Source organism: Canis lupus, chromosome X (genome assembly GCF_003254725.2).
Source record: "Canis lupus dingo isolate Sandy chromosome X, ASM325472v2, whole genome shotgun sequence".
Classification (NCBI taxonomy): domain Eukaryota; kingdom Metazoa; phylum Chordata; class Mammalia; order Carnivora; family Canidae; genus Canis; species Canis lupus.
The window spans coordinates 43,003,549-43,023,605 of record NC_064281.1 but is presented as its reverse complement, the minus strand read 5'-3'; the positions used below and the strand labels follow the sequence as shown (position 1 = coordinate 43,023,605).

Sequence of the window (20,057 nt, the reverse complement as noted above, 5' to 3'; positions counted from 1 at the left end):
CACTGAGGGGGGCACTTGATGGGATGAGGACTGGGTTTTATTCTATATGTTGGCAAATTGAACCCCAGTAAAAATAAATTTATAAAAAAATTTAAAAAAAAGATTTTTGCAGAGCTCGTTTGGTGGTCACATATTCTTTAGTTTCTATCTTGGAAGCTCTTTATCTCTTTTTCTATTCTGAATGAGAGCCTTGCTGGATAAAGTATTCTTGGCTGCATGTTCTTCTCATTTAGGACCCTGAATATATCCTGCCAGCCCTTTCTGGCCTGCCAGGTCTCTGTGGAGACGTCTGCTATTAACCTAATACTTCTCCCCATAAAGGTTATGGATCTCTTGTCTCTTGCTGCTTTAAGGATCTTCTCTTTATTTTTGGAATTTGCAAGTTTCACGATTAAATGTTGAGGTGTTGAAGGATTTTGGCTGATTTTAGGCGGGGGGGGATCTATCTCCTGGATCTGAATGCCTGTTTCCCTCCCCAAGTTAGGGAAGTTCTCAGCTATGATTTGTTCAAAAACACTTTCTGGTCCTCTGTCCCTTTTGTCACCCTCTGGAACCCCATTTAAGCATAGATTTTTCCTTCTGGGGCTGTCATTTATTTCCCTTAACCTATCCTCATGATATTTTTTTTTCTCTTTTTTCCTCAGCTTCCTTCCTTGCCATCAACTTGTCTTCTATGTCACTCACTTGTCCTTCTACCTTGTTAATCCTCATCGTTAGGACCTCCAGTTTGGATTGCATCTCATTTAATTGATTTTTAATTTCGGCCTGATTAGATCTAAATTCTGCAGTCATGAAGTCTCTTGAATCCTTTATGCTTTTTTCTAGAGCCACCAATAGCTTTATAATTGTGCTTCTGAGTTGGCTTTCTGACCTTGAATTGTAATCCAAATTTTGTAACTCTGGTAGAGAGTACTGTTTCTGATTCTTTCTTTTATGGTGAGTTTTTCCTTCTACTCATTTTGCTCAGTGCAGAGTGGCTAAAAACATGTTGTACTGAAAAAAGGAGAAAAAGAGAAAACAAAAGGGGTGGGGAAGAAACAGAAAACAAAAAACAAGGAGGGTATCCTCTGATTTCATATACTCTAAATCCCTTGACTTCCCCTGGAACTTTCAAGCGCTGCTTGGTCAATAACTTGCTTTTCCCATGTCCTTCCAGCTGGTCTTCTGGGGGAGGGTCCTGCTGTGCTGATTCTCAGGTGTGTGCACCTGGGGGAGCTGCTCAGCCCCCCGCAAGGTGAACGGCTCAGTGGGAGCTGTTTATCCTGTGAGGCACCTGGTCCCTCATGGCCCTGCTCAGTCCCAGGTACAAGGTGACACCAGGAGGAACAACAGTGGCAGCGTTCAGCTTTCCAGCTCTGGAGTCAGCTTCTGCAGTAACTACTGCAGTTCCCAGTCCACAGGTTCCTGGATGCTCCTGGGGCAGGGGCCGCCAATCTGCACAGCTTGGGGCCACCTGGCAGCAGGAGTGTCCTTGCTGCCCTGTGTCCTCCTGGCCTCCGCCTGTCCTGGGGGGAGCGCTGGATCCTGGCTGTGTTCCCAAGCACCCTGGGCTCCAGGACCTGCACCGCTGGAATCCCGCTCCCCGGTCCACGCAGCCCCCTCTGCACGGAGCCACAGTCTGAGCTGCTCCCGGGGCCCAGCTGGGTGCACATTCCAGCCCTTTAGGGAGCTCAGCCGGCAGTGTGTGGCGAGCTCTCCCCCAAGGCACAGTTCCTCTGTTAGTGCCCCTGGGAGCCTGTGGGCATCCCTGCCCCTCCTGGGATCCTGCCTGAGTTCCCTGCGAACGCCTTTCTGTACGGGAAGATTGGTAAAGTTTCTGCTTCTCTGGGACGGGGCTTTCTCATCCTGGAGTCTCTCGCTGCCTGGCCTTAGCTTGGCTCCTTGCGGGGCCCCTCCCCCTTGGATGCTTTTTATTTCTTTATTTTTTCCCGTCTTCATACCTTGATAGAAGCGAGAACTCTTCTCACTGGAGCATTCCAGCTCTTCTCTCTTTAAATCTCAGGCCGTATTCGTAGGTTTTCAGGATGATTTGAAAGTTATCTAGGTTGGTGGGGACAGTTGACTTGGGGACCCTACTCTTCCGCCATCTTGCCCTGCCTCAGAAATATCTCCTCTTGACAGAAAATAAGGTCCAAAAGAGATTCTGGCATGCTACTCCAAGCAGCTTTCCAAACTTAGACTCTAGAAAGCTGCCTAATTATGAAAGTAGAGCCATATTGGGGTTAAAAATCCTAATTCTCTGTTTGTCATCCAGGAAGAAACAAAGAAAGCCAAAAACCTGATATACGGACCAAGGGTATTAGCCCACACTCCCAGCTGCCCCAGATCTGAACACTGAGGCCTGTCTGCCCAGTAGGGCTCTATCTCTTCGAACTGGGCACCAAGGTCCCCCCGCCACCAAAGGATCCTCCTTATACAGACTCATCCTTCAATTCACACCCTAATTCAATTCTTCTTCTCATGAAGAGAAAGTCTCTCAACCAGAGAAGGAAATTGGATAACTTAGATCCTTGAGGCACAGGGTAAAAAACATCCCTGGGCTATGCATGGAGCTCCTGAACAATAAGAGGGGAGGGGAACCATTTTAACAACAAACATTAATTTTTTTATTAAATTTCACTTAAATACTATAATAATTTCTTTTCTTTCATAAAAAACTTAAATATTTATAAGATTATCAATATGAGAAAAGACAAATAAAAGAGTAAAAATAAAGAACAGTGATCAAAAGAGAAATTCAAAGAGAATAAATAACAGCTTATTTAAATGCCTGACTGGACCTGGTGGTTGCTGCCAGAGTGCCAGATCCTCAGCCTCAGAATTAGCAGTAGTTCAAAATCTCCTCTAGCTTCAACATGTCCAAGGGAGGAATTTTGGTGACTTCGAAGAAGACCCTGCAAAAGAAAGAGGGGGGTGTGCTTAGTGTAAAATAGGCCAAAGAAAAGAGACTCCATGGAACAAGTGGGACACAAGGCTCTTGTTTTCCTATCTTGGTTTAACCCAAAAGCAGAAAGTAAGGTGAACAGTACTGAATCTTTCTTTTTCCTTACATGAGGCTAGTCTGCGCCTCCCCCATGGCTGAGCACAAACCCATCCTCAACTGGAGCTTGGTACTTACTGGTGAGAATACTTGGAATACACAGTCTTGAGCTTATTGGAAGGACGCAATGTCAGCAGGATGTTTAGCTGCTTGACCAAGGGGTGAAGATCAGAGGTCTTATAGCCACTGTAATACTCCAGGGCAGGAACCTGGAAGAAGCAACACGAACAGTGACTTTCACCACAGGAAGCAGATCCTTCCTCCGTCTCTACTATCCCAAGTCCAAACTCTTCCTATACATGGTACAGGCAGAGAAGAAAGTCAAGCATTTCAAAAACACATACAGCACAAGTATAGAGCACCCTCCTAGAAGACTTGGCTCTAGCTGCAAACTAATGGTATGGCTACCCATATGTATGTAGGTACCATAGTACCAGCTGGATATTAGCCCTGGTTGTAGGTATTCATGTAAGCTGAAATCCACTAAATAATCTAAGGAACACAACTGACTTTGTAATTTACTCACTCTCAGGTCAAGAGCCAATGGCCAGGCAAACCTCAAAACAAACTTAAGATCCCAAGTCAACAGACAACAGGAATTGAAGGCAGCTCCTCTTCTCAAGCTCTAAGAGTTATCATTCCATGCATTTATTTTCTCATTCAGTCTTAAGGGCACCTATTATGGGGCAGAAATGATACAGCAGAATGTTTGAGAGCAAAGGCTCCAGGGGCAAATGGCTTGGGTTCAAATTTTAGCTCCACCAACAGCATGGGGTTGAGCCCATTATTAACTTCTTGGTGCCCCAGTTTCCCTCTATGCCAAATGGGGATAATTATAGTAATGGCATCATAGGATTAAATGAGTTAAGGTATGCAAGGCACACAGAACAGAGCCTAGCACAAAATAAGTACCCAAACAATGCTAGCTAGGATTATTATTATTACCAAGCCCTGTGCGTATAGGCTGCTGTGAATACAAAGATGACTAAGGCCCCTTCCCCTTTAAGGAATATGTAGTGAGGGAGACAGACATGCGCACAGAGAATTACAGAATGTGTGGGAAGGTCTACGATGGAAGTGCAAGCCCAAATGTCTACCTGAAATTGGGAATGAGAGTTAACAAGCCCACCAGTTTGGATCCCTTCATCTTTTACATGCCCCCTTAGACACTTCTACAGGAATCCCAGTGTTCTACCAGGTATTGTTTAGAATTCACTGCCATAGGTAAAGGGTAATCTTTGGCAGGCTGAGCAGGGGAGTAACACATGGGGTAACATATTATATTGGGTGTGTCAAATAAGATTAATGGCCCCATTGTCACCGCACAGCAGGCCCCAAGTGCTTCATCTTAAGTATTATGAAAGCCTACTCACTGGTGTTCCCACTTTTATACTAACTCTCATTTAATTCACCTCTTATACTGCTATACCAGTGCTATTTCCAAAACACACAAAGACAAGGTCACTCCCCTGCCTCAAAACCTTCCAATGCCTTAATATAAAGTAGGTCTCTCTACTCGGCATCAAAGATCTCTCACAATCTGACTACACTATACCATACTGGTCTCATCTCTCACCACTCCCTATTAATATACCCTCTGCTCTATCTATAGGAAGTGTCACATTCTGCCCCCCAATACATCACATTCCTCTCATTGCCTTCACATCTTGTCAATTATCATTCCCTCTACCTAAAATGTCTTCTCTTACAGGTTCCTATACATCTTTCAAGACCCAACTCAAAAGTCACCTCCTCTGTGAAGCCCTTCTTATCTATAGAAGCAGTACACATATAGCATAGAGGACTATGGGGTCATACTACTGGGTTCAGATTGGGACTGACACTTAGCCAATACTGTCTGGCACAACCATGTCAAGTATTAAAACACAGAAATATTTCTACAAGTAGTTTGCTGCCCTGAGTCTCTTAGTTGTTCCCCTGAGAACCTATCACATTTCCCTAGGATCCAAAGATCAAAGCCTGGCACAGCATGGGGCGTCTAGGGCTAGAGTTCCAAAGCTGTGGCCACATCAATTCTGATTATACGATAGGCATACAATTTAAACACTACTCCTAATCCCCAAAGACTAGCTCTGCCTCTCATTAGCAAAATATGGGAAGTTATTTCTTATTTGTAAAGTAGGAGTAATAGTACTGATCTTATAAAGATTAAATGAGTTAATACACAGGGTGCTTAGATCACTGTCTAAGCACTGAATAAATGCTAGCCATTTTTTCCCTTTTCATTATCATCACTGCGATTGACTGAATGCTTTCCCTGTCCCAAGACACTTCAGTATGACTTGTCCAAGTTCACACAACTGTTGATAGGAGTCTTTCTCGGTACACAGAGGTTTTCCCAACAGTAGTGGCTGCTGGATTTCTAGGCTGGAGTGAGTTTTATTTGCACTGGGGAAGGAGGCTTTAGGGGCCTTCCTCTTCAGAGAAGACCACTATACTATACCTCTGAGTTGCCCATTATACACATGGACATTTGCTTTCACAACTTTGTTCTCCGGTACTGTGTTTCTCAAATTCTGTTCCAATGAGCTCTCTTGGGGGGAGTGGGGGGGGGGCAACTTTGCTGGGAGGACTGCAAGGGGCAGGGGCAAAATGGGGTCAGGTAAGAAGGCAGCCCATCCCACTGCCTACTGCAACCAGAATTATTCCATAGTCATCTGTTTTCTGATACTGGACTTTCAAGTAAGCTTTTTTAGGAACAAAGCTTTACTGTGACTAAGAAAAATAAAATTATTAAAAACCATTGCTGTAAAAACCCTTCAGGCAGCCAGGCTCCTAACACGTTGAGATGTCAAAGAATTTATAACTATGGGTACATGCCAATTTTATCACCAAGCTTCCCATGACCCTAACTTTACACCTTTCTCCTGAATTTACCCTGTGTTTTCTTGCTTTTAACTGAAGTACTGGTAACATACAATACTACATTAGTTTCAGGTGTATAACATAGTGATTCAGCATTTATATACATTACAAAATGTGCTCGCCATAAGTGTAGTCAACATCTGTCACCATACAACATTATAATGTTACTGACTATACTACCTATGCTGTACTTTGTGTCCCCAAGACATACTTACTTTGTAACCAGAAATTTATACCTTTTAATGCTCTTCAACTATTTCACCCATTCCTCTACCTCCTCTTCTCACCAGTTTGTTCTCCATATTTATGAATCTGTATCTGTTTTTTTGTTTTAGATCCCACATATAAGTGACATAAAACAGTATTTGCCTTTCTCTAACATATTTCACATAGTATAATACCTTCTAGGTCCATCCATGTTGTCACAAATGGTAAGATTTTATTCTTTTTTATAGCTAAGTAATATTCCTCTGTGTGTGTGTGTGTGTGTGTGTGTGTATACCACATCTTTATTCATTCATCTATCAATCCACACTTAGGTTGCTGACTCTGTGCTTTTAAATCTCTACCCCATGCCCCCAAAAAGTGTTTACCCAGTATCTGAGCTTCATCATGTAGAGGGCCAGGAGGAAGGAGCCAGCAGCTAGCTTGGAAGCCCTCTCCTGGACATAGTCGTATTCTTGCAGAGTCATCTCACAGATGAAGCGGGACAAAGTCAGTGTCTTCATGCTGGCATGCAGACACTAAAGGTAGCAAGAAGACTGGCTCAGCAATCAATTCAGAAAAGCAGCACCAAGCAGAAGATCCCCTGTACTCACACTCTCCAGTTATCCCACACCTCAGGCCTAAATTTACCTCTCCAGCTACCATGATTCACATTAAGGACCCCACCCCCCGAAGCACAGAACCTTTAGGCCGGGGATTCTGAAATTGGCCAATAGGATTTCCTACCTTTAGAGTTTTTAACCAAATTATCCATTGTCCTTGCGGTACCCTCCCCCACCTCCTCTTTCTTTGCAAGTGATCCTTTGAAGAGCCAAAGCCCAACTGTAACTTTGCATGTGGCTCCACCCTAGAAATATCACATGCTTCAAAGGAATTTTCCTTTTCTTGTTTGAATCTTTTTTTAAAAATGATAACCTATAACACATACGTAGAGAAAAGTACACCCATGTACTTGTAGAATACATAATTATAAAGTGACCTCCCCTGTAACCAATACTCAGATGAAGGAAGAGAACCTTACCAGCATCTCCCCCAAACTTCCCACATGTCCCTTCCTACCAAAGAATCTTCTCCGCACCCCCCCCCCATGCTGCCTTCACCTCAGAACTTAAAGACACACCAGGAAAATCTTCTATTTTGTTCCCCCTCACACACACTTCATAAAGATTATCAATCTAGGAAGCTGGATTGAAGAAGAAATTCCCCTGCCCCCACGTTGCCCCTTACTCCTTTCCTACCACTCACACAGCCACTCTGGGTATGGAGGGGACTAACCCAGTAGTGGGAGAATAAGGATGTACCTCCTCCCTCTTACCCTAGCATATCTGCGCAAGAAATGATAGGCGATGGGAATGTTGATATCAAATTTAAGAGTTTGCAGGATGCTGATTTCCATGCTGAGCATCTCATGTCGCTGATAAATATCATCACAGATATATAGGAAGTCATCCACACAAGGTGGGCAGGGCTCCTAGGGGTGGAGAGGAGAGATAGTCATAATCAGGCAAAAGGCCACTCCACTCTGCCTTGAGATAAAAGGCAGTGGGGGAGAGAAGCAAAAGATAGGAGGCAATAACATTTCCCAGCATAAACCTTCAGGGTAGCTCTGAGAGCAAAATTCTGGTTAATTTGAGTGGCCCATCTGAAAAACAAAATCAGAGACATAGGAGAGATCTTCCCCACATTTGCACCACTGGAGACAGAATAGGGCTTTTGGGGGTAGATTTTCACACTGTTAGAAGTGGCATAATATGGCATAGGAACCGGTAGCAATGATCAGTCTTTTTTTTTTTTTAAGATTTTAGTTATTTATTCACAAGAGACACACACACACACAGAGACAGAGACACAGGCAGAGGGAGAAGCAGGCTCCATGCAGGGAGCCCAACGTGGGACTCGATCCCAGGATTCCAGGATCACGCCCTGGGCCAAAGGCAGGCTCTAAACCACTGAGCCACCCAGGGATCCCAATGATCAGTCTTTTAATGAGTGAAATTCTGAAACAGGAAATCTAAGACTTACTCTGGGGGAACGGAGGAAAGACGGCCACAGAAAGCAGAGCTAGAGATGGAAAATAAGCCTGCACTCTGTTTCCCAGTCTAAAAAATGAATAGGGATGTTTGGGAAGGGGCATTACTGAGGTAGCAGGCAGTGAGAGACAGGCAGACAGGCACTAAAAGCCTAAGCAGAGACTGAGGACTGAAGAAGGTGGGAGGATACGCTTGCGGGCTACATTGGGAAGATCCAGACCAGGCCAAGGGTCAGAACAACCCCCATCTGGGAAGCACTTTGATATGCCCTGCCTTCTGCAGGTTTGAATCTTGGTTTGGGGAAGAAGACTAGTAAGCAGGAAGACCGCTGAATCTCTTATCCAGCTCCATCTAACTGTCCACCCCAACATTCTTCCCATGCCTTTCTCTGTCTATTTTGTGATCTCAGACTAGACCAACTCTCTAGTTTTGCAGACAAGAAGACTGAGGCACAGAAAGAGGGAGCCAATTGCTCCAGTTCACACAGCAACATATCAAAAACACTAGGGCAAGAAAACTCTCCCTTTCTTTGCCTGACTCACCAGTGGTTCCTTCCTCTCTTCTCTTCTCATAACATTTTCATACTTCCCTTTGCAGAAGTGTTTCTGTACTTGTCAATCCTGTGAAGGGAAGACCCCTTCTCCAAAAAACAGTGGGGGCCCTTCACTCTGATAACCAGAACAGGGGTACTTCTGGTTCCCAGATTTGCTAAGAAGTACCTCTTTGCACTCTGCTCCTCCTTCTGCTGTTGGCCAAGGACCCTCAACTTCTTTTTAACCCCCATGAAGCTGAGGCATGGAGTATTTAGTACCTTAGTACTTAGTACCTTGTGATAAGCCACAAGGATGGCCCTAGGTAGGAGGAGGAAATAGGAGAGAAAAAAGGAAGGAGTGAGGGAAGGAGAGAAAGGAATGAACCAGGGAGTGAGTGATCAGGCAAGGAAATGAGCCAGAGGGGAAGCAGCAAAGGAGGGGAGCAAGGGAGAGAGTGAGAGAAGAGTAAGGGAGAAAGGGAGGGAGGAGGCTAGTGAGGGAAGAAGGGACAGAGGGAGGGAAGTAAGTCAGGGAAGACAGGGAAAAAGAGAGATGGAAAGAGGATAGAAGGGAGCAAGTGATAACAGGTGGGAGGAAGTGAACACTGGAGAGGTAGCTATCAAGAGGGGGAGCTTGGAGGGAGCAGACAGTGAGGGGGAGCCAGGGAGCAAGTTAGTAGGGAAGGAAGTGAATCCCATAGGGAAACAGTGAGGAAAGAAGCAAGGGAAGGAGGGAGGAGAGAAGAAACAAGAGAAGAAGGAGAGGAGAGAAGGAAGGTGGGAGGCAGCTAGAATTAGAGGGAGTCATGGTGCCAGGGTACTAGGAAGCAAGTGTGGGAGGTAGAGAGGGAAGGAGCATGTGCAGAAGGGAGAGAAAGGATGAACAGAAAAGGGAGGATGGAGAGGATGGAAGGGGGAAGTAAAAGAGGGGAAGGGAGTGCAGCATGAAAGGACTGAGGTGGGGAGTGAGGAGAGATGGGACAGAGGGAAGAGAGCAAAGGCAGGGAGAAGGGGAAGAAAGAAGTAAAGGAGGGAGGGGGAGGTAGGAGGAAGAGGATGGAATGGGATAGAGTGAGGGAGGGTGGTAGAAGGAGGTGGCAGGAACAGAGACACAGGAGGAGGAGTGGATAGAGTAAGGATGGGAGGAGGGGAGGGGAAAACCAGTGGCGGGGGGGAGATACAACAAGGAGGAAACAGAGTTTGTAGTGAATGAGTGCACAAGGCAAGGATGGAAGAATGAAGGGAGGGATGACAGAGGGGCTGAGAGAAGGCTAGAAAAAAGAATGGAGTTAGGGAGCAAGGGTGGAAGTGAAGCAAGAGCTACAAGAAAGGGAGGGAGAGAGGGAGACAAGTAAGAAGCAAATGAGGGGGGACTGGAATGAGGGAGGGAGGTAAGGACCTAGGTAGTGAGTGAGGGAGTGAAGAAGGGAGGGAGGCAAGAATTTAAGGATAAAATGGGGGGGGGGCAAGTGAGGGAGCACAAAAAACCCCCACAGTTCTAAAGCTCTCTGAATTCAGTAAAAGTTGCTACCTCTCTGCTTCTAAACCCTAAGGTTTCATACCAGTAGCCTATCTATGGAAAAATCACAGCTGAGCAAGATCATTTAGCATCTGAGGAAGAGGGGAAAAATAAGAGAAATTAGATGGATTACGGTTATGAAAGAAAGGCCAGCAGGGTACCTTGGTGGCTCAGTCGGTTAGGCGGCCAACTCCTGATTTTAGTTCAGGTCATGATCTGGGGATCCTGGGATCAAGCCCTGTTCAATGGGGAGTCTGCTTCGGGATTCTAGCTCTCCCTCTGCCCCTCCTTCCACTCTCTTCCTCTCTCTAAGGTGAATGGATAAATGTTAGAAAGAGTAAAAGAATGAAAGAATGAAAAGAATGAAAAGAAAGAAAGAAAGAAAGAAAGAAAGAAAGAAAGAAAGAAAGAAAGAAAGAAAGAAAGAAGAAGGAAGAAAGAAAGACAGCCACTTTCTTTTATATGATACTTTAAATATAACTATTTCATCTGAACTCACTACCATCTGTAGGAGGCCGTGTTCTCTTAAATGTTGCCAGCACCCAGGTTTGGAACTGCTTTCTTATATATGCAGTTCAAGATCCCACTAGGTGGAAATGAAGTTGGTTGAAAGAAAAAGAAATGCAGGGTGGGCAGAGAATTGTGGATCAGGAGGAAGATTTACAAAGAACAATGTATTTAACTAGGTGCATGCCCACCTACACACATCTTCAAAGAAGAATGAAAGAACCCTGCAGTCATCAGGAAACAAATATACCACCACTGCCACCCAAAACCAGTGCCTCTGCTAAGAAAGACACAAAAAAAGGTAGGAAATATTATTTGTGGGTATATATATGTAATTATACACACACACAGGTGCATATATATGCAAATGTAAATGCATGTGTGTAGATACATGTATGGGATACATACACACATATATGTACATATATACACACATATATACATACATATATATTGGACTTGGATAGAAACCGGATTAATTTTCTCCAGGCTCTGTGAACTCAGACTCACCTCAAATTTTGCTGCAATCAGAAACGCAGTGGAACCAAGGAGTTGTAGCTTATCCCTCTTGCATATTACCTCCATAAGGTAGTGATCCACCAGTTTTACTGCCAAGTACAGGGTCTCGTGACTCATCTCAAAGGTCATCTGGAGGAATACACAAACAGGAATCTGCCATACCGTCCCCCCCGCCCCCAATGTCACATCCAATAGATAGAACTACCTGGTCTGTGGCATTGAGGACAGTAGAACTACCAGACCTGGCCAGCTGAGACTCAGCTCTGAATGTGGGAACTGCTTCAGCTAGATGCCTGGCTAGATCTCCTGTGCCTTTGAGGACGCTGGCATTATCCATCCCTACACATTTAGGTAGATGACCAGTCTTATAAATCAGAGAGAGATGCTCTGCCTTCTCTTTGAGCACCTTGGGTGAACACACCCTCTTCCCTTGAGCTACAATACTTAGGTTCTTGCTCTCCCCATTTGCTACTACATTATACAGTGAACTCCCCCAAAGAGATTATGTCATTTACCTCTAAAAAACAGAGACCTGTTTATTATTCGTTTACTAGTGTCTCTTCCCAAATAGATATGCTATTAGAAGATACGGATTGGGAGAAAGGACCAATAGCACCATTTGGAAGTGAGCTGAGGGAGAAGCCAGAATGAGATTAAAGCATTAGTAGTATAATCCTCCTTCCCTTTTTTCTCTTCTCTATCCTTACCTTGGCTTTGCCAACTCCAAGAAACCACCTCCTGTAATTCTAGACCCAGTGTTAGTTCTGGCCTATATGGCACTATTGTGCATATTAGGGAAAAAAGTGACTTCTTTGGGTGAATGCAGCCCTGCAGGCACAAATTTTATTAAGTAAACTATACCTTTATATGAATTAGCAAAAGGTGCCCTGCCTCAAGGCAGAGCAGCTCCACGGCCAGAATGTACAGCTTGACAAATGGTATGAGCTAGATTCCATCATCCACTTTTGTCTTGCCTAGAAACCTTGTGTAGACACAATCTGCATTACACACAAGGGTCCTACCCAAACCTCAGTAATGCATCTTCCTCTCAATCCCTTAGGTTCTTAGATTCAAGAGCAACAAAATTACACTAACCCAACACTTCAACCAATGCAGGAATCTTCTCTTTAATGTCTCCCCCAAATACTGTTCAGTTCCTGCTATAGAACCTCCAAATACAGCTGAATCTGTCTTTGAATGGTTTTAATGGAAAATTCTTCCTTATACTGAGTTGAAATCACCTTCCGGGTAAAATTTGCTTACTTCATTGGGCCTCCTTTTATATAGGCTATGCTTATTGACCGAAGCCTAGATGTTCAAAAAGTAGGTCAGTAAGAAGCATCAGAGGAATGGATGTATATTTGCATAGGTGAATGATTATCAGAAGATGGCTGAAGACATGAGGTCAGCAACAGATGCATTGAATTTCTGAATAACAGAAACACTAAGAAGCTGTTCTTAGTGTTCCTGAGATATGGCTTTGAATTTTCTCAGAAATCCTTATCAGTATCATCCTTATCAGTTTCCTATTGCAATGTAATAAATTACCACATACAGAGTGGCTTAAAACAATACATATTCATTATCTCACAGATCTCAAGGTCAAAAGTCCAAAATGAGACTCACTGGACTAAAAAAACAAAAATTGAGGTGTTCACAGGGCTGTGTTTCTTTCTAGAGGTTCCAGTAGAAAAATCCTTCTAACTTCCACAATCTGCCCACATTCCTTGGTTTGTGGTCCCTTCCATCCCCCAAGGCCAGCAATGGCCAGTTGAGTCTTTCTCACACTGAAATTACTCTCTGCCTCCCTCTTCCACATTTAAGAACCTTTGTAATTATATTTGGTCCACTTGGATAATCCAGGATAATCACCCTATCTTTTTTTTTTAAGATCTTATTTATTTATTCATGAGACACACACACACAGAAAAGCAGAGACACAGGCAGAGGGAGGCCCCATGCAGGGAGCCCGATGTGAGACCCGATCTAGGGACCCCAGGATCACACCCTGGGCCAAAGGCAGGTGCTAAACCACTGAGCCACCAAGGGATCTCCATAATCACCCTATCTTAAATTTAGCTGTTTACAATCTTTTTTTTTTAATTTTTTTATTTATTCATGATAGGCACACAGTGAGAGAGAGAGAGGCAGAGACACAGGCAGAGGGAGAAGCAGGCTCCATGCACCGGGAGCCCGATGCAGGACTCGATCCCGGATCTCCAGGATCGCGCCCCGGGGCCAAAGGCAGGTGCCAAACCGCTGCGCCACCCAGGGATCCCAGCTGTTTACAATCTTATTTCCATATTCTATCTTAATTTCCCTTTGCCATGTAAAGTAACATTCTAAGTTCTAGGAATTAGGACGTGAACATATTATTCTGCCTATCACATCTTCCAAAGGAATGTCCTAAGAAAGAGATGGAGAGAGTTCATGCAGATGAAGGGTAATGATTACCATCTTAAGTATCAAGAAATTGAGGTCAAATAATTACCCAAAAAAGACAATAAGAATGGAAAGTAGCAGTTCTCCAAGGATGATAACCTCTGTGAATAAATGACAAAGCCAATGCTTGTATAGCCTCTTTCCAGTATCTCTCTTAGGCACTTGGCCACCCATGTAACTAACGCATTTTATGAAATGGTAACATCTAAAGTGTAGATAGTATCTGAATGAACAGTTGAAATCTGGAGGCAATAAATATTCCAATCAGCAGCAGTGTCAGTTATAGCAATCCTCCTTCCTTGAATAGAAGACAGTATTCTACTAACAATTCTACCACTCAGAACTACATAGAGCAAGTCTAATTGTTCTTGTGACAGCCCGTTAGCTTCTGAAGACAGTTACCATGATTCCCATAAATTTCCATTCTAGACCAAATAACTAGACTTCCTCTAACTATTCTTCACATGATATGGTTTTCTGTCCCCTCAGCCTCAGGCTCCAAATGAGGAGCCTAACTTGGTGCCAGTTAGAGAAAAGCAGCAGTGATCTGGATAATTCAAGCAGCTACAACAAAGACAAGAAACCTTTCAGCCCTGTAAGCAAGGGTCTCTCCCTCACAGCTGCCTTTGGCTAGCACATCCTTCTAATGCTTCATAAATGCTCTTTCTAATGCTCCTTATCTGGGGATGGGTAAGAAGAAACAAAAGGGAAGTAATAAATAAATAATGATGGAAAATATAAATATTACTCTTAGCAGACACTAGAAATGACAAATACCCACCATTTGCTTCGATGTGAATGGAACTGGAGGCTATTATGCTGAGTGAAGTAAGTCAGTCAGAGGACAATCATTATATGGTTTCACTCATATGGGGAATATAAAAGATAGTGAAAGGGATTATAGAGGAAAGGAGAGAAAATGAGTGGGAAAAATCAGAGAGGGTGACAAAACCTGAGAGACTTCTAACTCTGGGAAATGAACAAGGGGTAGTGGAAGGGAAGGTGGGTAGAGGGAATGGGGTGACTGGGTGACGGGCACTGAAAGGAGCACTTGATGGGATGAGCACTGGGTGTTATACTATATGTTGGCAAATCAAACTCCAATAAAAAATATACATATAAAAAAAGGAGGAGACAAACTTGACAAAACTTATCTCAAATTCCAAAACTCAATAGACCATCTTCTGCAAAGATGAATAAATGGAGAAAATCACCCATTTATATGAAAAAGAACAAGTAATTTTTCAAGGAGAAACGTTCTGAGAAACCAGAGCAAGTATTTACTTATGAAACCTTTTCACTTCAAAGAACTGAAATAAACTTGTAAAAAGTATACTCTCAACAATATCTGAGAGGACACTGAATCTATGAAGAGAACACACCAGGATCCAGAAAGACTGGTTTCTGATGGAAAAGCAATTACTTAATTAAAAATGTAACAGAGTAAGTGAATAGTACATTAAGTTATGACAAATCAAATCAATGATTCCAAAGGCTGCTTTAAGAAATTCTCCCAGAACTGAGAGGTATGAGAGAGTTGAAGATAATGAATGAAAACCTGAGACAAAAGAATAGATTCTGGAGATGCACATGTGCACGCACACACATACACACTTAGAATGAGATAAGAGGCGAAGAGAAATAATAAATAATAGGTAAAAATTTCTCTGAGCCAGTCTCTCCTCTAGTCATCCAAGAAGCTGAAAGGAAAGAAGGTTAAGCAGAAGAAGGTAGCCCCAGCCCCTGCTGTTGTGAAGAAGCAGGAAGCCAAGAAGGTAGTCAATCCTCCATATTAGAAAAGGTCCAAGAATTCTGACATCAGACAGGACACCCAGCCCAAAAGGGTCCTCACTTGCTTTGTCAAATGACCCCACTACCTCCAGCTACAGCAGCAAAGAGCTATTCATTATAAACTTCTAAAAGTGCCTCCTGCCAGTTCATCCAGGCCTTGGACCACCAAACGGCTACTCAACTGCTTACACTGGCTCACAAATACAGATGAAAAACAAAGCAAGAGAAGCAACAGATTGTTGGCCCAGGCTGAGAAGAAAGCTGCTGGCAAAGAGGATGTCCCCACTAAGAAGCTGCCTGTTCTTCAAGCTGGGATTATTATTATTATTTTTTTTTTATTTATGATAGGCACACAGTGAGAGAGAGAGAGGCAGAGACACAGGCAGAGGGAGAAGCAGGCTCCATGCACTGGGAGCCCGACGCGGGATTCGATCCCGGGTCTCCAGGATCGTGCCCTGGGCCAAAGGCAGGCACCAAACCGCTGTGCCACCCAGGGATCCCCAAGCTGGGATTAATACGTTCACCACCTTGATGGAAAACAGGAAGGCTCAGCTGGTAGTGATTGCACATGATGTGGATCCCATTGAGCTGGTTGTCTTCCTGCCTGCCCTGCGTCTTAAGATGGAGGTTCCCTACTGCATTATCAAGGGGAAGGCCAGGCTGAGGTGTCTGGTCCACGGGAAGACCTGCAGCACTGCTGCCTTCACACAGGTTAGCTCAGAATACAAAGCAGCTCTGGCTAAGCTGGTGGAAGCTCTTGGGACCAATTCCAATGACAGGCATGTTAAGATCCACTGTCACTGGACAGGCAATGTCCTAGGTCCAAAGTCAGTGGATCACACTGCCAAGTTGGAAAAGACAAAGGCTAAAGAACTGGCTACCAAACTGGGCTAAGTGTATGCTGCTGAATTTTCTGTACATAAAAGTAATAAAAAGTTATCTTTCAAAAAAAAATTCAGGGGCACCTGGGTGGCTCAGTGGTTAAGCGTCTGCTTTTAGCTCAGGCCATGATCCTGGGGTCCTGGGACCAAGTCCCACGTCAGGCTCTCCACGGGGAGCCTCCTCCCTCTGCCCCTCTGCCTATGTCTCTGCTTTGCTCTCTGTGTCTCTCATGAATAAATAAATAAAATCTTTAAAAAATTTTCTCTGAGCTAAAGAAAGATTGAATCTTCAGACTTGAAAGGATTCACAATACACTGGACAAAATTAAGGAAAATATATCTACATCTAGAAATGTCAAAAATGATTATTTGTAGGAAGGTAATGTATTAAATAATAATATGGATCACTTTTAGATCCATTATTTTTATTCTATAAAGATAGAAGCAGAAATAAACTAAAAGTGTGCAAATTGTCTCATTTTACTTGAGAGGCAATTAATTAATAGATCAGGTACACTAGAGGGGTTGATTAACTAAATAAAGAACTATATCCATATAAAAGAATATGATGCAATACTTTAAAAGAATAAAGTAGATCTATGATTATATTGACTTTTTTTTTTAAGATTTTATTTATTCATAGAGACACAGCTAGAGAGAGAGAGGCAGAGACACAGGCAGAGGGAGGAGCAGGCTCCATGCAGGGAGCCCAACGTGGGACTCGATCCAGGGTCTCCAGGATCACGCCCTGAGCTGCAGGCGGCGCTAAACCGCTGCACCACCAGGGCTGCCCTATGATTATATTGAAAGGTCACTAAGACATTCTTGAGAGCGCAAGGTACAGAGCAATGTGTACAGCATGACCCTATTCATATAACAAAAATATCATAAAACCCACACTCTTTTAAAAGCTGTATTTTATGTGTATATATGCATATATGTGTGTACATCCATATATTATTCATAAAATTCAAGATTTTTAAAGAAAGGATAGTCAAAAACTTAAAAGTGATAATACACAAAAGGATCTGGAAGGATACACACTAAATTATTTATAGTTACTACCTCTGAGGAATAAGAAGGGTTGATTTTATTCATATACATATACACAAATATATATGAATATATATAAACATTATAAATCTGTATTAATTTTGTAGTTAAAAATTTGTATAGGGTAGAGAATTTAAGGTGAAATGGAGGAGAGGAAGAAATGCCAGGAGAACTTAACTAAACAATGATTGTAGATGGTTACCACACTGATCCCAGACTTTGATAAGTTAAGTAGAAAAATAAATTAGCATATAAATTATATAATTATTAGGTCAAAATTAATTGATATAATGATCTTTGTATTCTATAGAGAATACCTATTTTCTATAAACATCGGTTAATCATTTATAAAAACCCATTATATCTGAAGCCATGAAGAAAATCTCATTAACTTAAGAAAAACAGAAATCATCATTCAGCTCAGATTCTAAACACACAGTACAGTAAACCTAGATATCAGCAATAAAAGGATAAACCTTTGAAAAAAATAGTAAACACTATTCTTGAAAAACAAAACCTAGGTCAATGAGGAATTAAAAATTGCAATCACAGATTATTGAGGAAAAAAACAAGATAGCTATAACACTAGCTTACCAAATTAATGGGAGGTATTCAGAACTGTTACTTAGAAGAAAATGTATACCTTTAAAGTTTTTATTATGGAGTCAAAATAATGAAAATAGACTAAGCATGCATTTTAAGAAGCCAGGGAAAACAACAAAACAAGCCTTAATAAACTAAGTGAAGTAACAAATATGAAAGATGTCAATAAATTTTTTAAAAAGGAAAAGTTATACATATATCCATGAGCTGGTTCTTTGACCAGAAAACTGAATGAAGTTTTTGCAAGGGACATCATGCACATGTATGTAAATACACAAAAGCAAGCTAACACATCACACACATTTTAAATGAAAAAATAATTACAAAGGATTATAAAGGAATACATATACAGTCTATGATAATAACTGTGAAAAACCTATAAGATGGATGGATTTTAAAAAAGATATAAATCACAAAAATGACTCAAGAATAGCAATAAATCCTTAGTAGGCCAATAATCATCACTAGACTTATCAAAAAATGACACACATAAATGGTAGCATGCATCAATAAGTTCATGGGCCAGTTCAACAGGGAAAATAATTCCTGTGTTAAACTTAGTACTATGGGAAAATTTATCTAGTTATGTCCAGCTAGAATAGTCCTGGTACTACAACTTAATAAAGACAGCACCTGTGACCAAAACTTACAAAGGAATCTTATTTGTGAATACAGAAGTAAAAATTCTAAATAAAGTATAAGCACATCAAGTCCAAGAATAAACTAAATAAACTAAGTTCAGCAAAGCAGATGAATACAAATAAGTACAGAAAAAATACTGCTTTCTCAATATATGAATTTTAAACTTAAAGAAAAAATGATTAACATTCATAACATTAAAAAAAAGGGATCCCTGGGTGGCGCAGCGGTTTGGTGCCTGCTTTTGGCCCAGGGCGCGATCCTGGAAACCCGGGATCGAATCCCACGTCGGGCTCCCGGTGCATCGAGCCTGCTTCTCCCTCTGCCTGTGTCTCTGCCTCCCTGTGTCTCTGCCTCTCTCTCTCTCTCTCTCTGTGACTATCATAAATAAATAAAAAAATTTTTAAAAATAACATTAAAAAATTCCTCAATACCCAAGAAAAACCTTTCAATTCAGTAAGACCAATATGAAGAGAATATTTTAAAATTTAAAATTGTAAAAGAAGACCTTGTAACTGAACAGATACAATATAATTGGTGTGGAAAGTTTGATATTGTGAAATCTGTGAATTCTCCCTGAATTAATCCCAACATGCTATTATTGAAAAGTTAACAAAACTATTCTACAGCTCATCTGGAAGAATTAATGTGTTAGAGCAACCATGAGTATTTTGTAAAATAAGAGGCAATAAATGTGTTACAAAGCCATAATCATAAAAACAGCATACTACTAACAGTAGCACAAACGTACTAAAGAATATAATTGGAAATACCATAAACAAAGTATATGTGATTAAAGATTAAGAGGGACAAAATTCCAGTTATAAAACAAGTCACAGAGATGAGAAGTACAGCATAGAGAATATAGAGTCAATAATATTGTAATAATGCTGTATGATAACAGATGGTAACTACACTTATCGTGAACATGGAGTAATATACAGAATCACTGAATCACTATGCTGTACATCTGAAATTAATATAACATTATGTATGTATGTCAACTATACTTCAATAATAAAAAATACGTCAGGACGCCTGGGTGGCTCAGCAGTTGAGCATCTGCCTTCGACTGGGGTCGTAATCCTGCGATCCCAGGATAGAGTCCCACACAGGGCTCCCTCCATGGAGCCTGCTTCTCCTTCTCCCTCTGCCTCTCTGTGTCTCTCATGAATAAATAAATAAAATCTTTAAAATAATAATAATAATTAAAATATGTCATTTCAAACCAGTAGATGTTATTAATGAAAGCCAATAATTGGTATTAGAATAACTGGATAATCATTGGGGGAAGGTGTATAGATGCTGACGCCAATATCAAAATAAATTCCAGACAAAGATTTAAATGTGAACATGAGGGGTGCCTGGGTGGCTCAGGCAAGCATCTGCC

The 20,057-nt window shown here is 42.0% G+C and overlaps 1 protein-coding gene across 5 annotated transcripts in view; it reads right to left on the bottom strand.

Moving 5' to 3' along the window:
• The window catches only part of CCNB3 (cyclin B3), an 88,020-nt gene that overhangs the window by 23,370 nt on the left and 44,593 nt on the right, over positions 1–20,057 (bottom strand). For 3 of the 5 annotated variants that reach the window (XM_049107054.1, XM_025468630.3, XM_025468632.3), the window contains exons 8-12: positions 11,250–11,387; positions 7,467–7,622; positions 6,520–6,669; positions 3,119–3,249; positions 2,583–2,894 (exon numbers count right to left, since the gene is read on the bottom strand). In XM_049107054.1, the coding sequence (XP_048963011.1) occupies positions 2,822–2,894; positions 3,119–3,249; positions 6,520–6,669; positions 7,467–7,622; positions 11,250–11,387 (648 nt within the window). In that variant the 3' untranslated portion in view covers positions 2,583–2,821. Of the gene's footprint in view, positions 1–2,582; positions 2,895–3,118; positions 3,250–6,519; positions 6,670–7,466; positions 7,623–11,249; positions 11,388–20,057 lie in introns of those variants that run through there. The other 2 variants (XR_007409241.1, XM_049107053.1) reach the window with 1 other exon arrangement.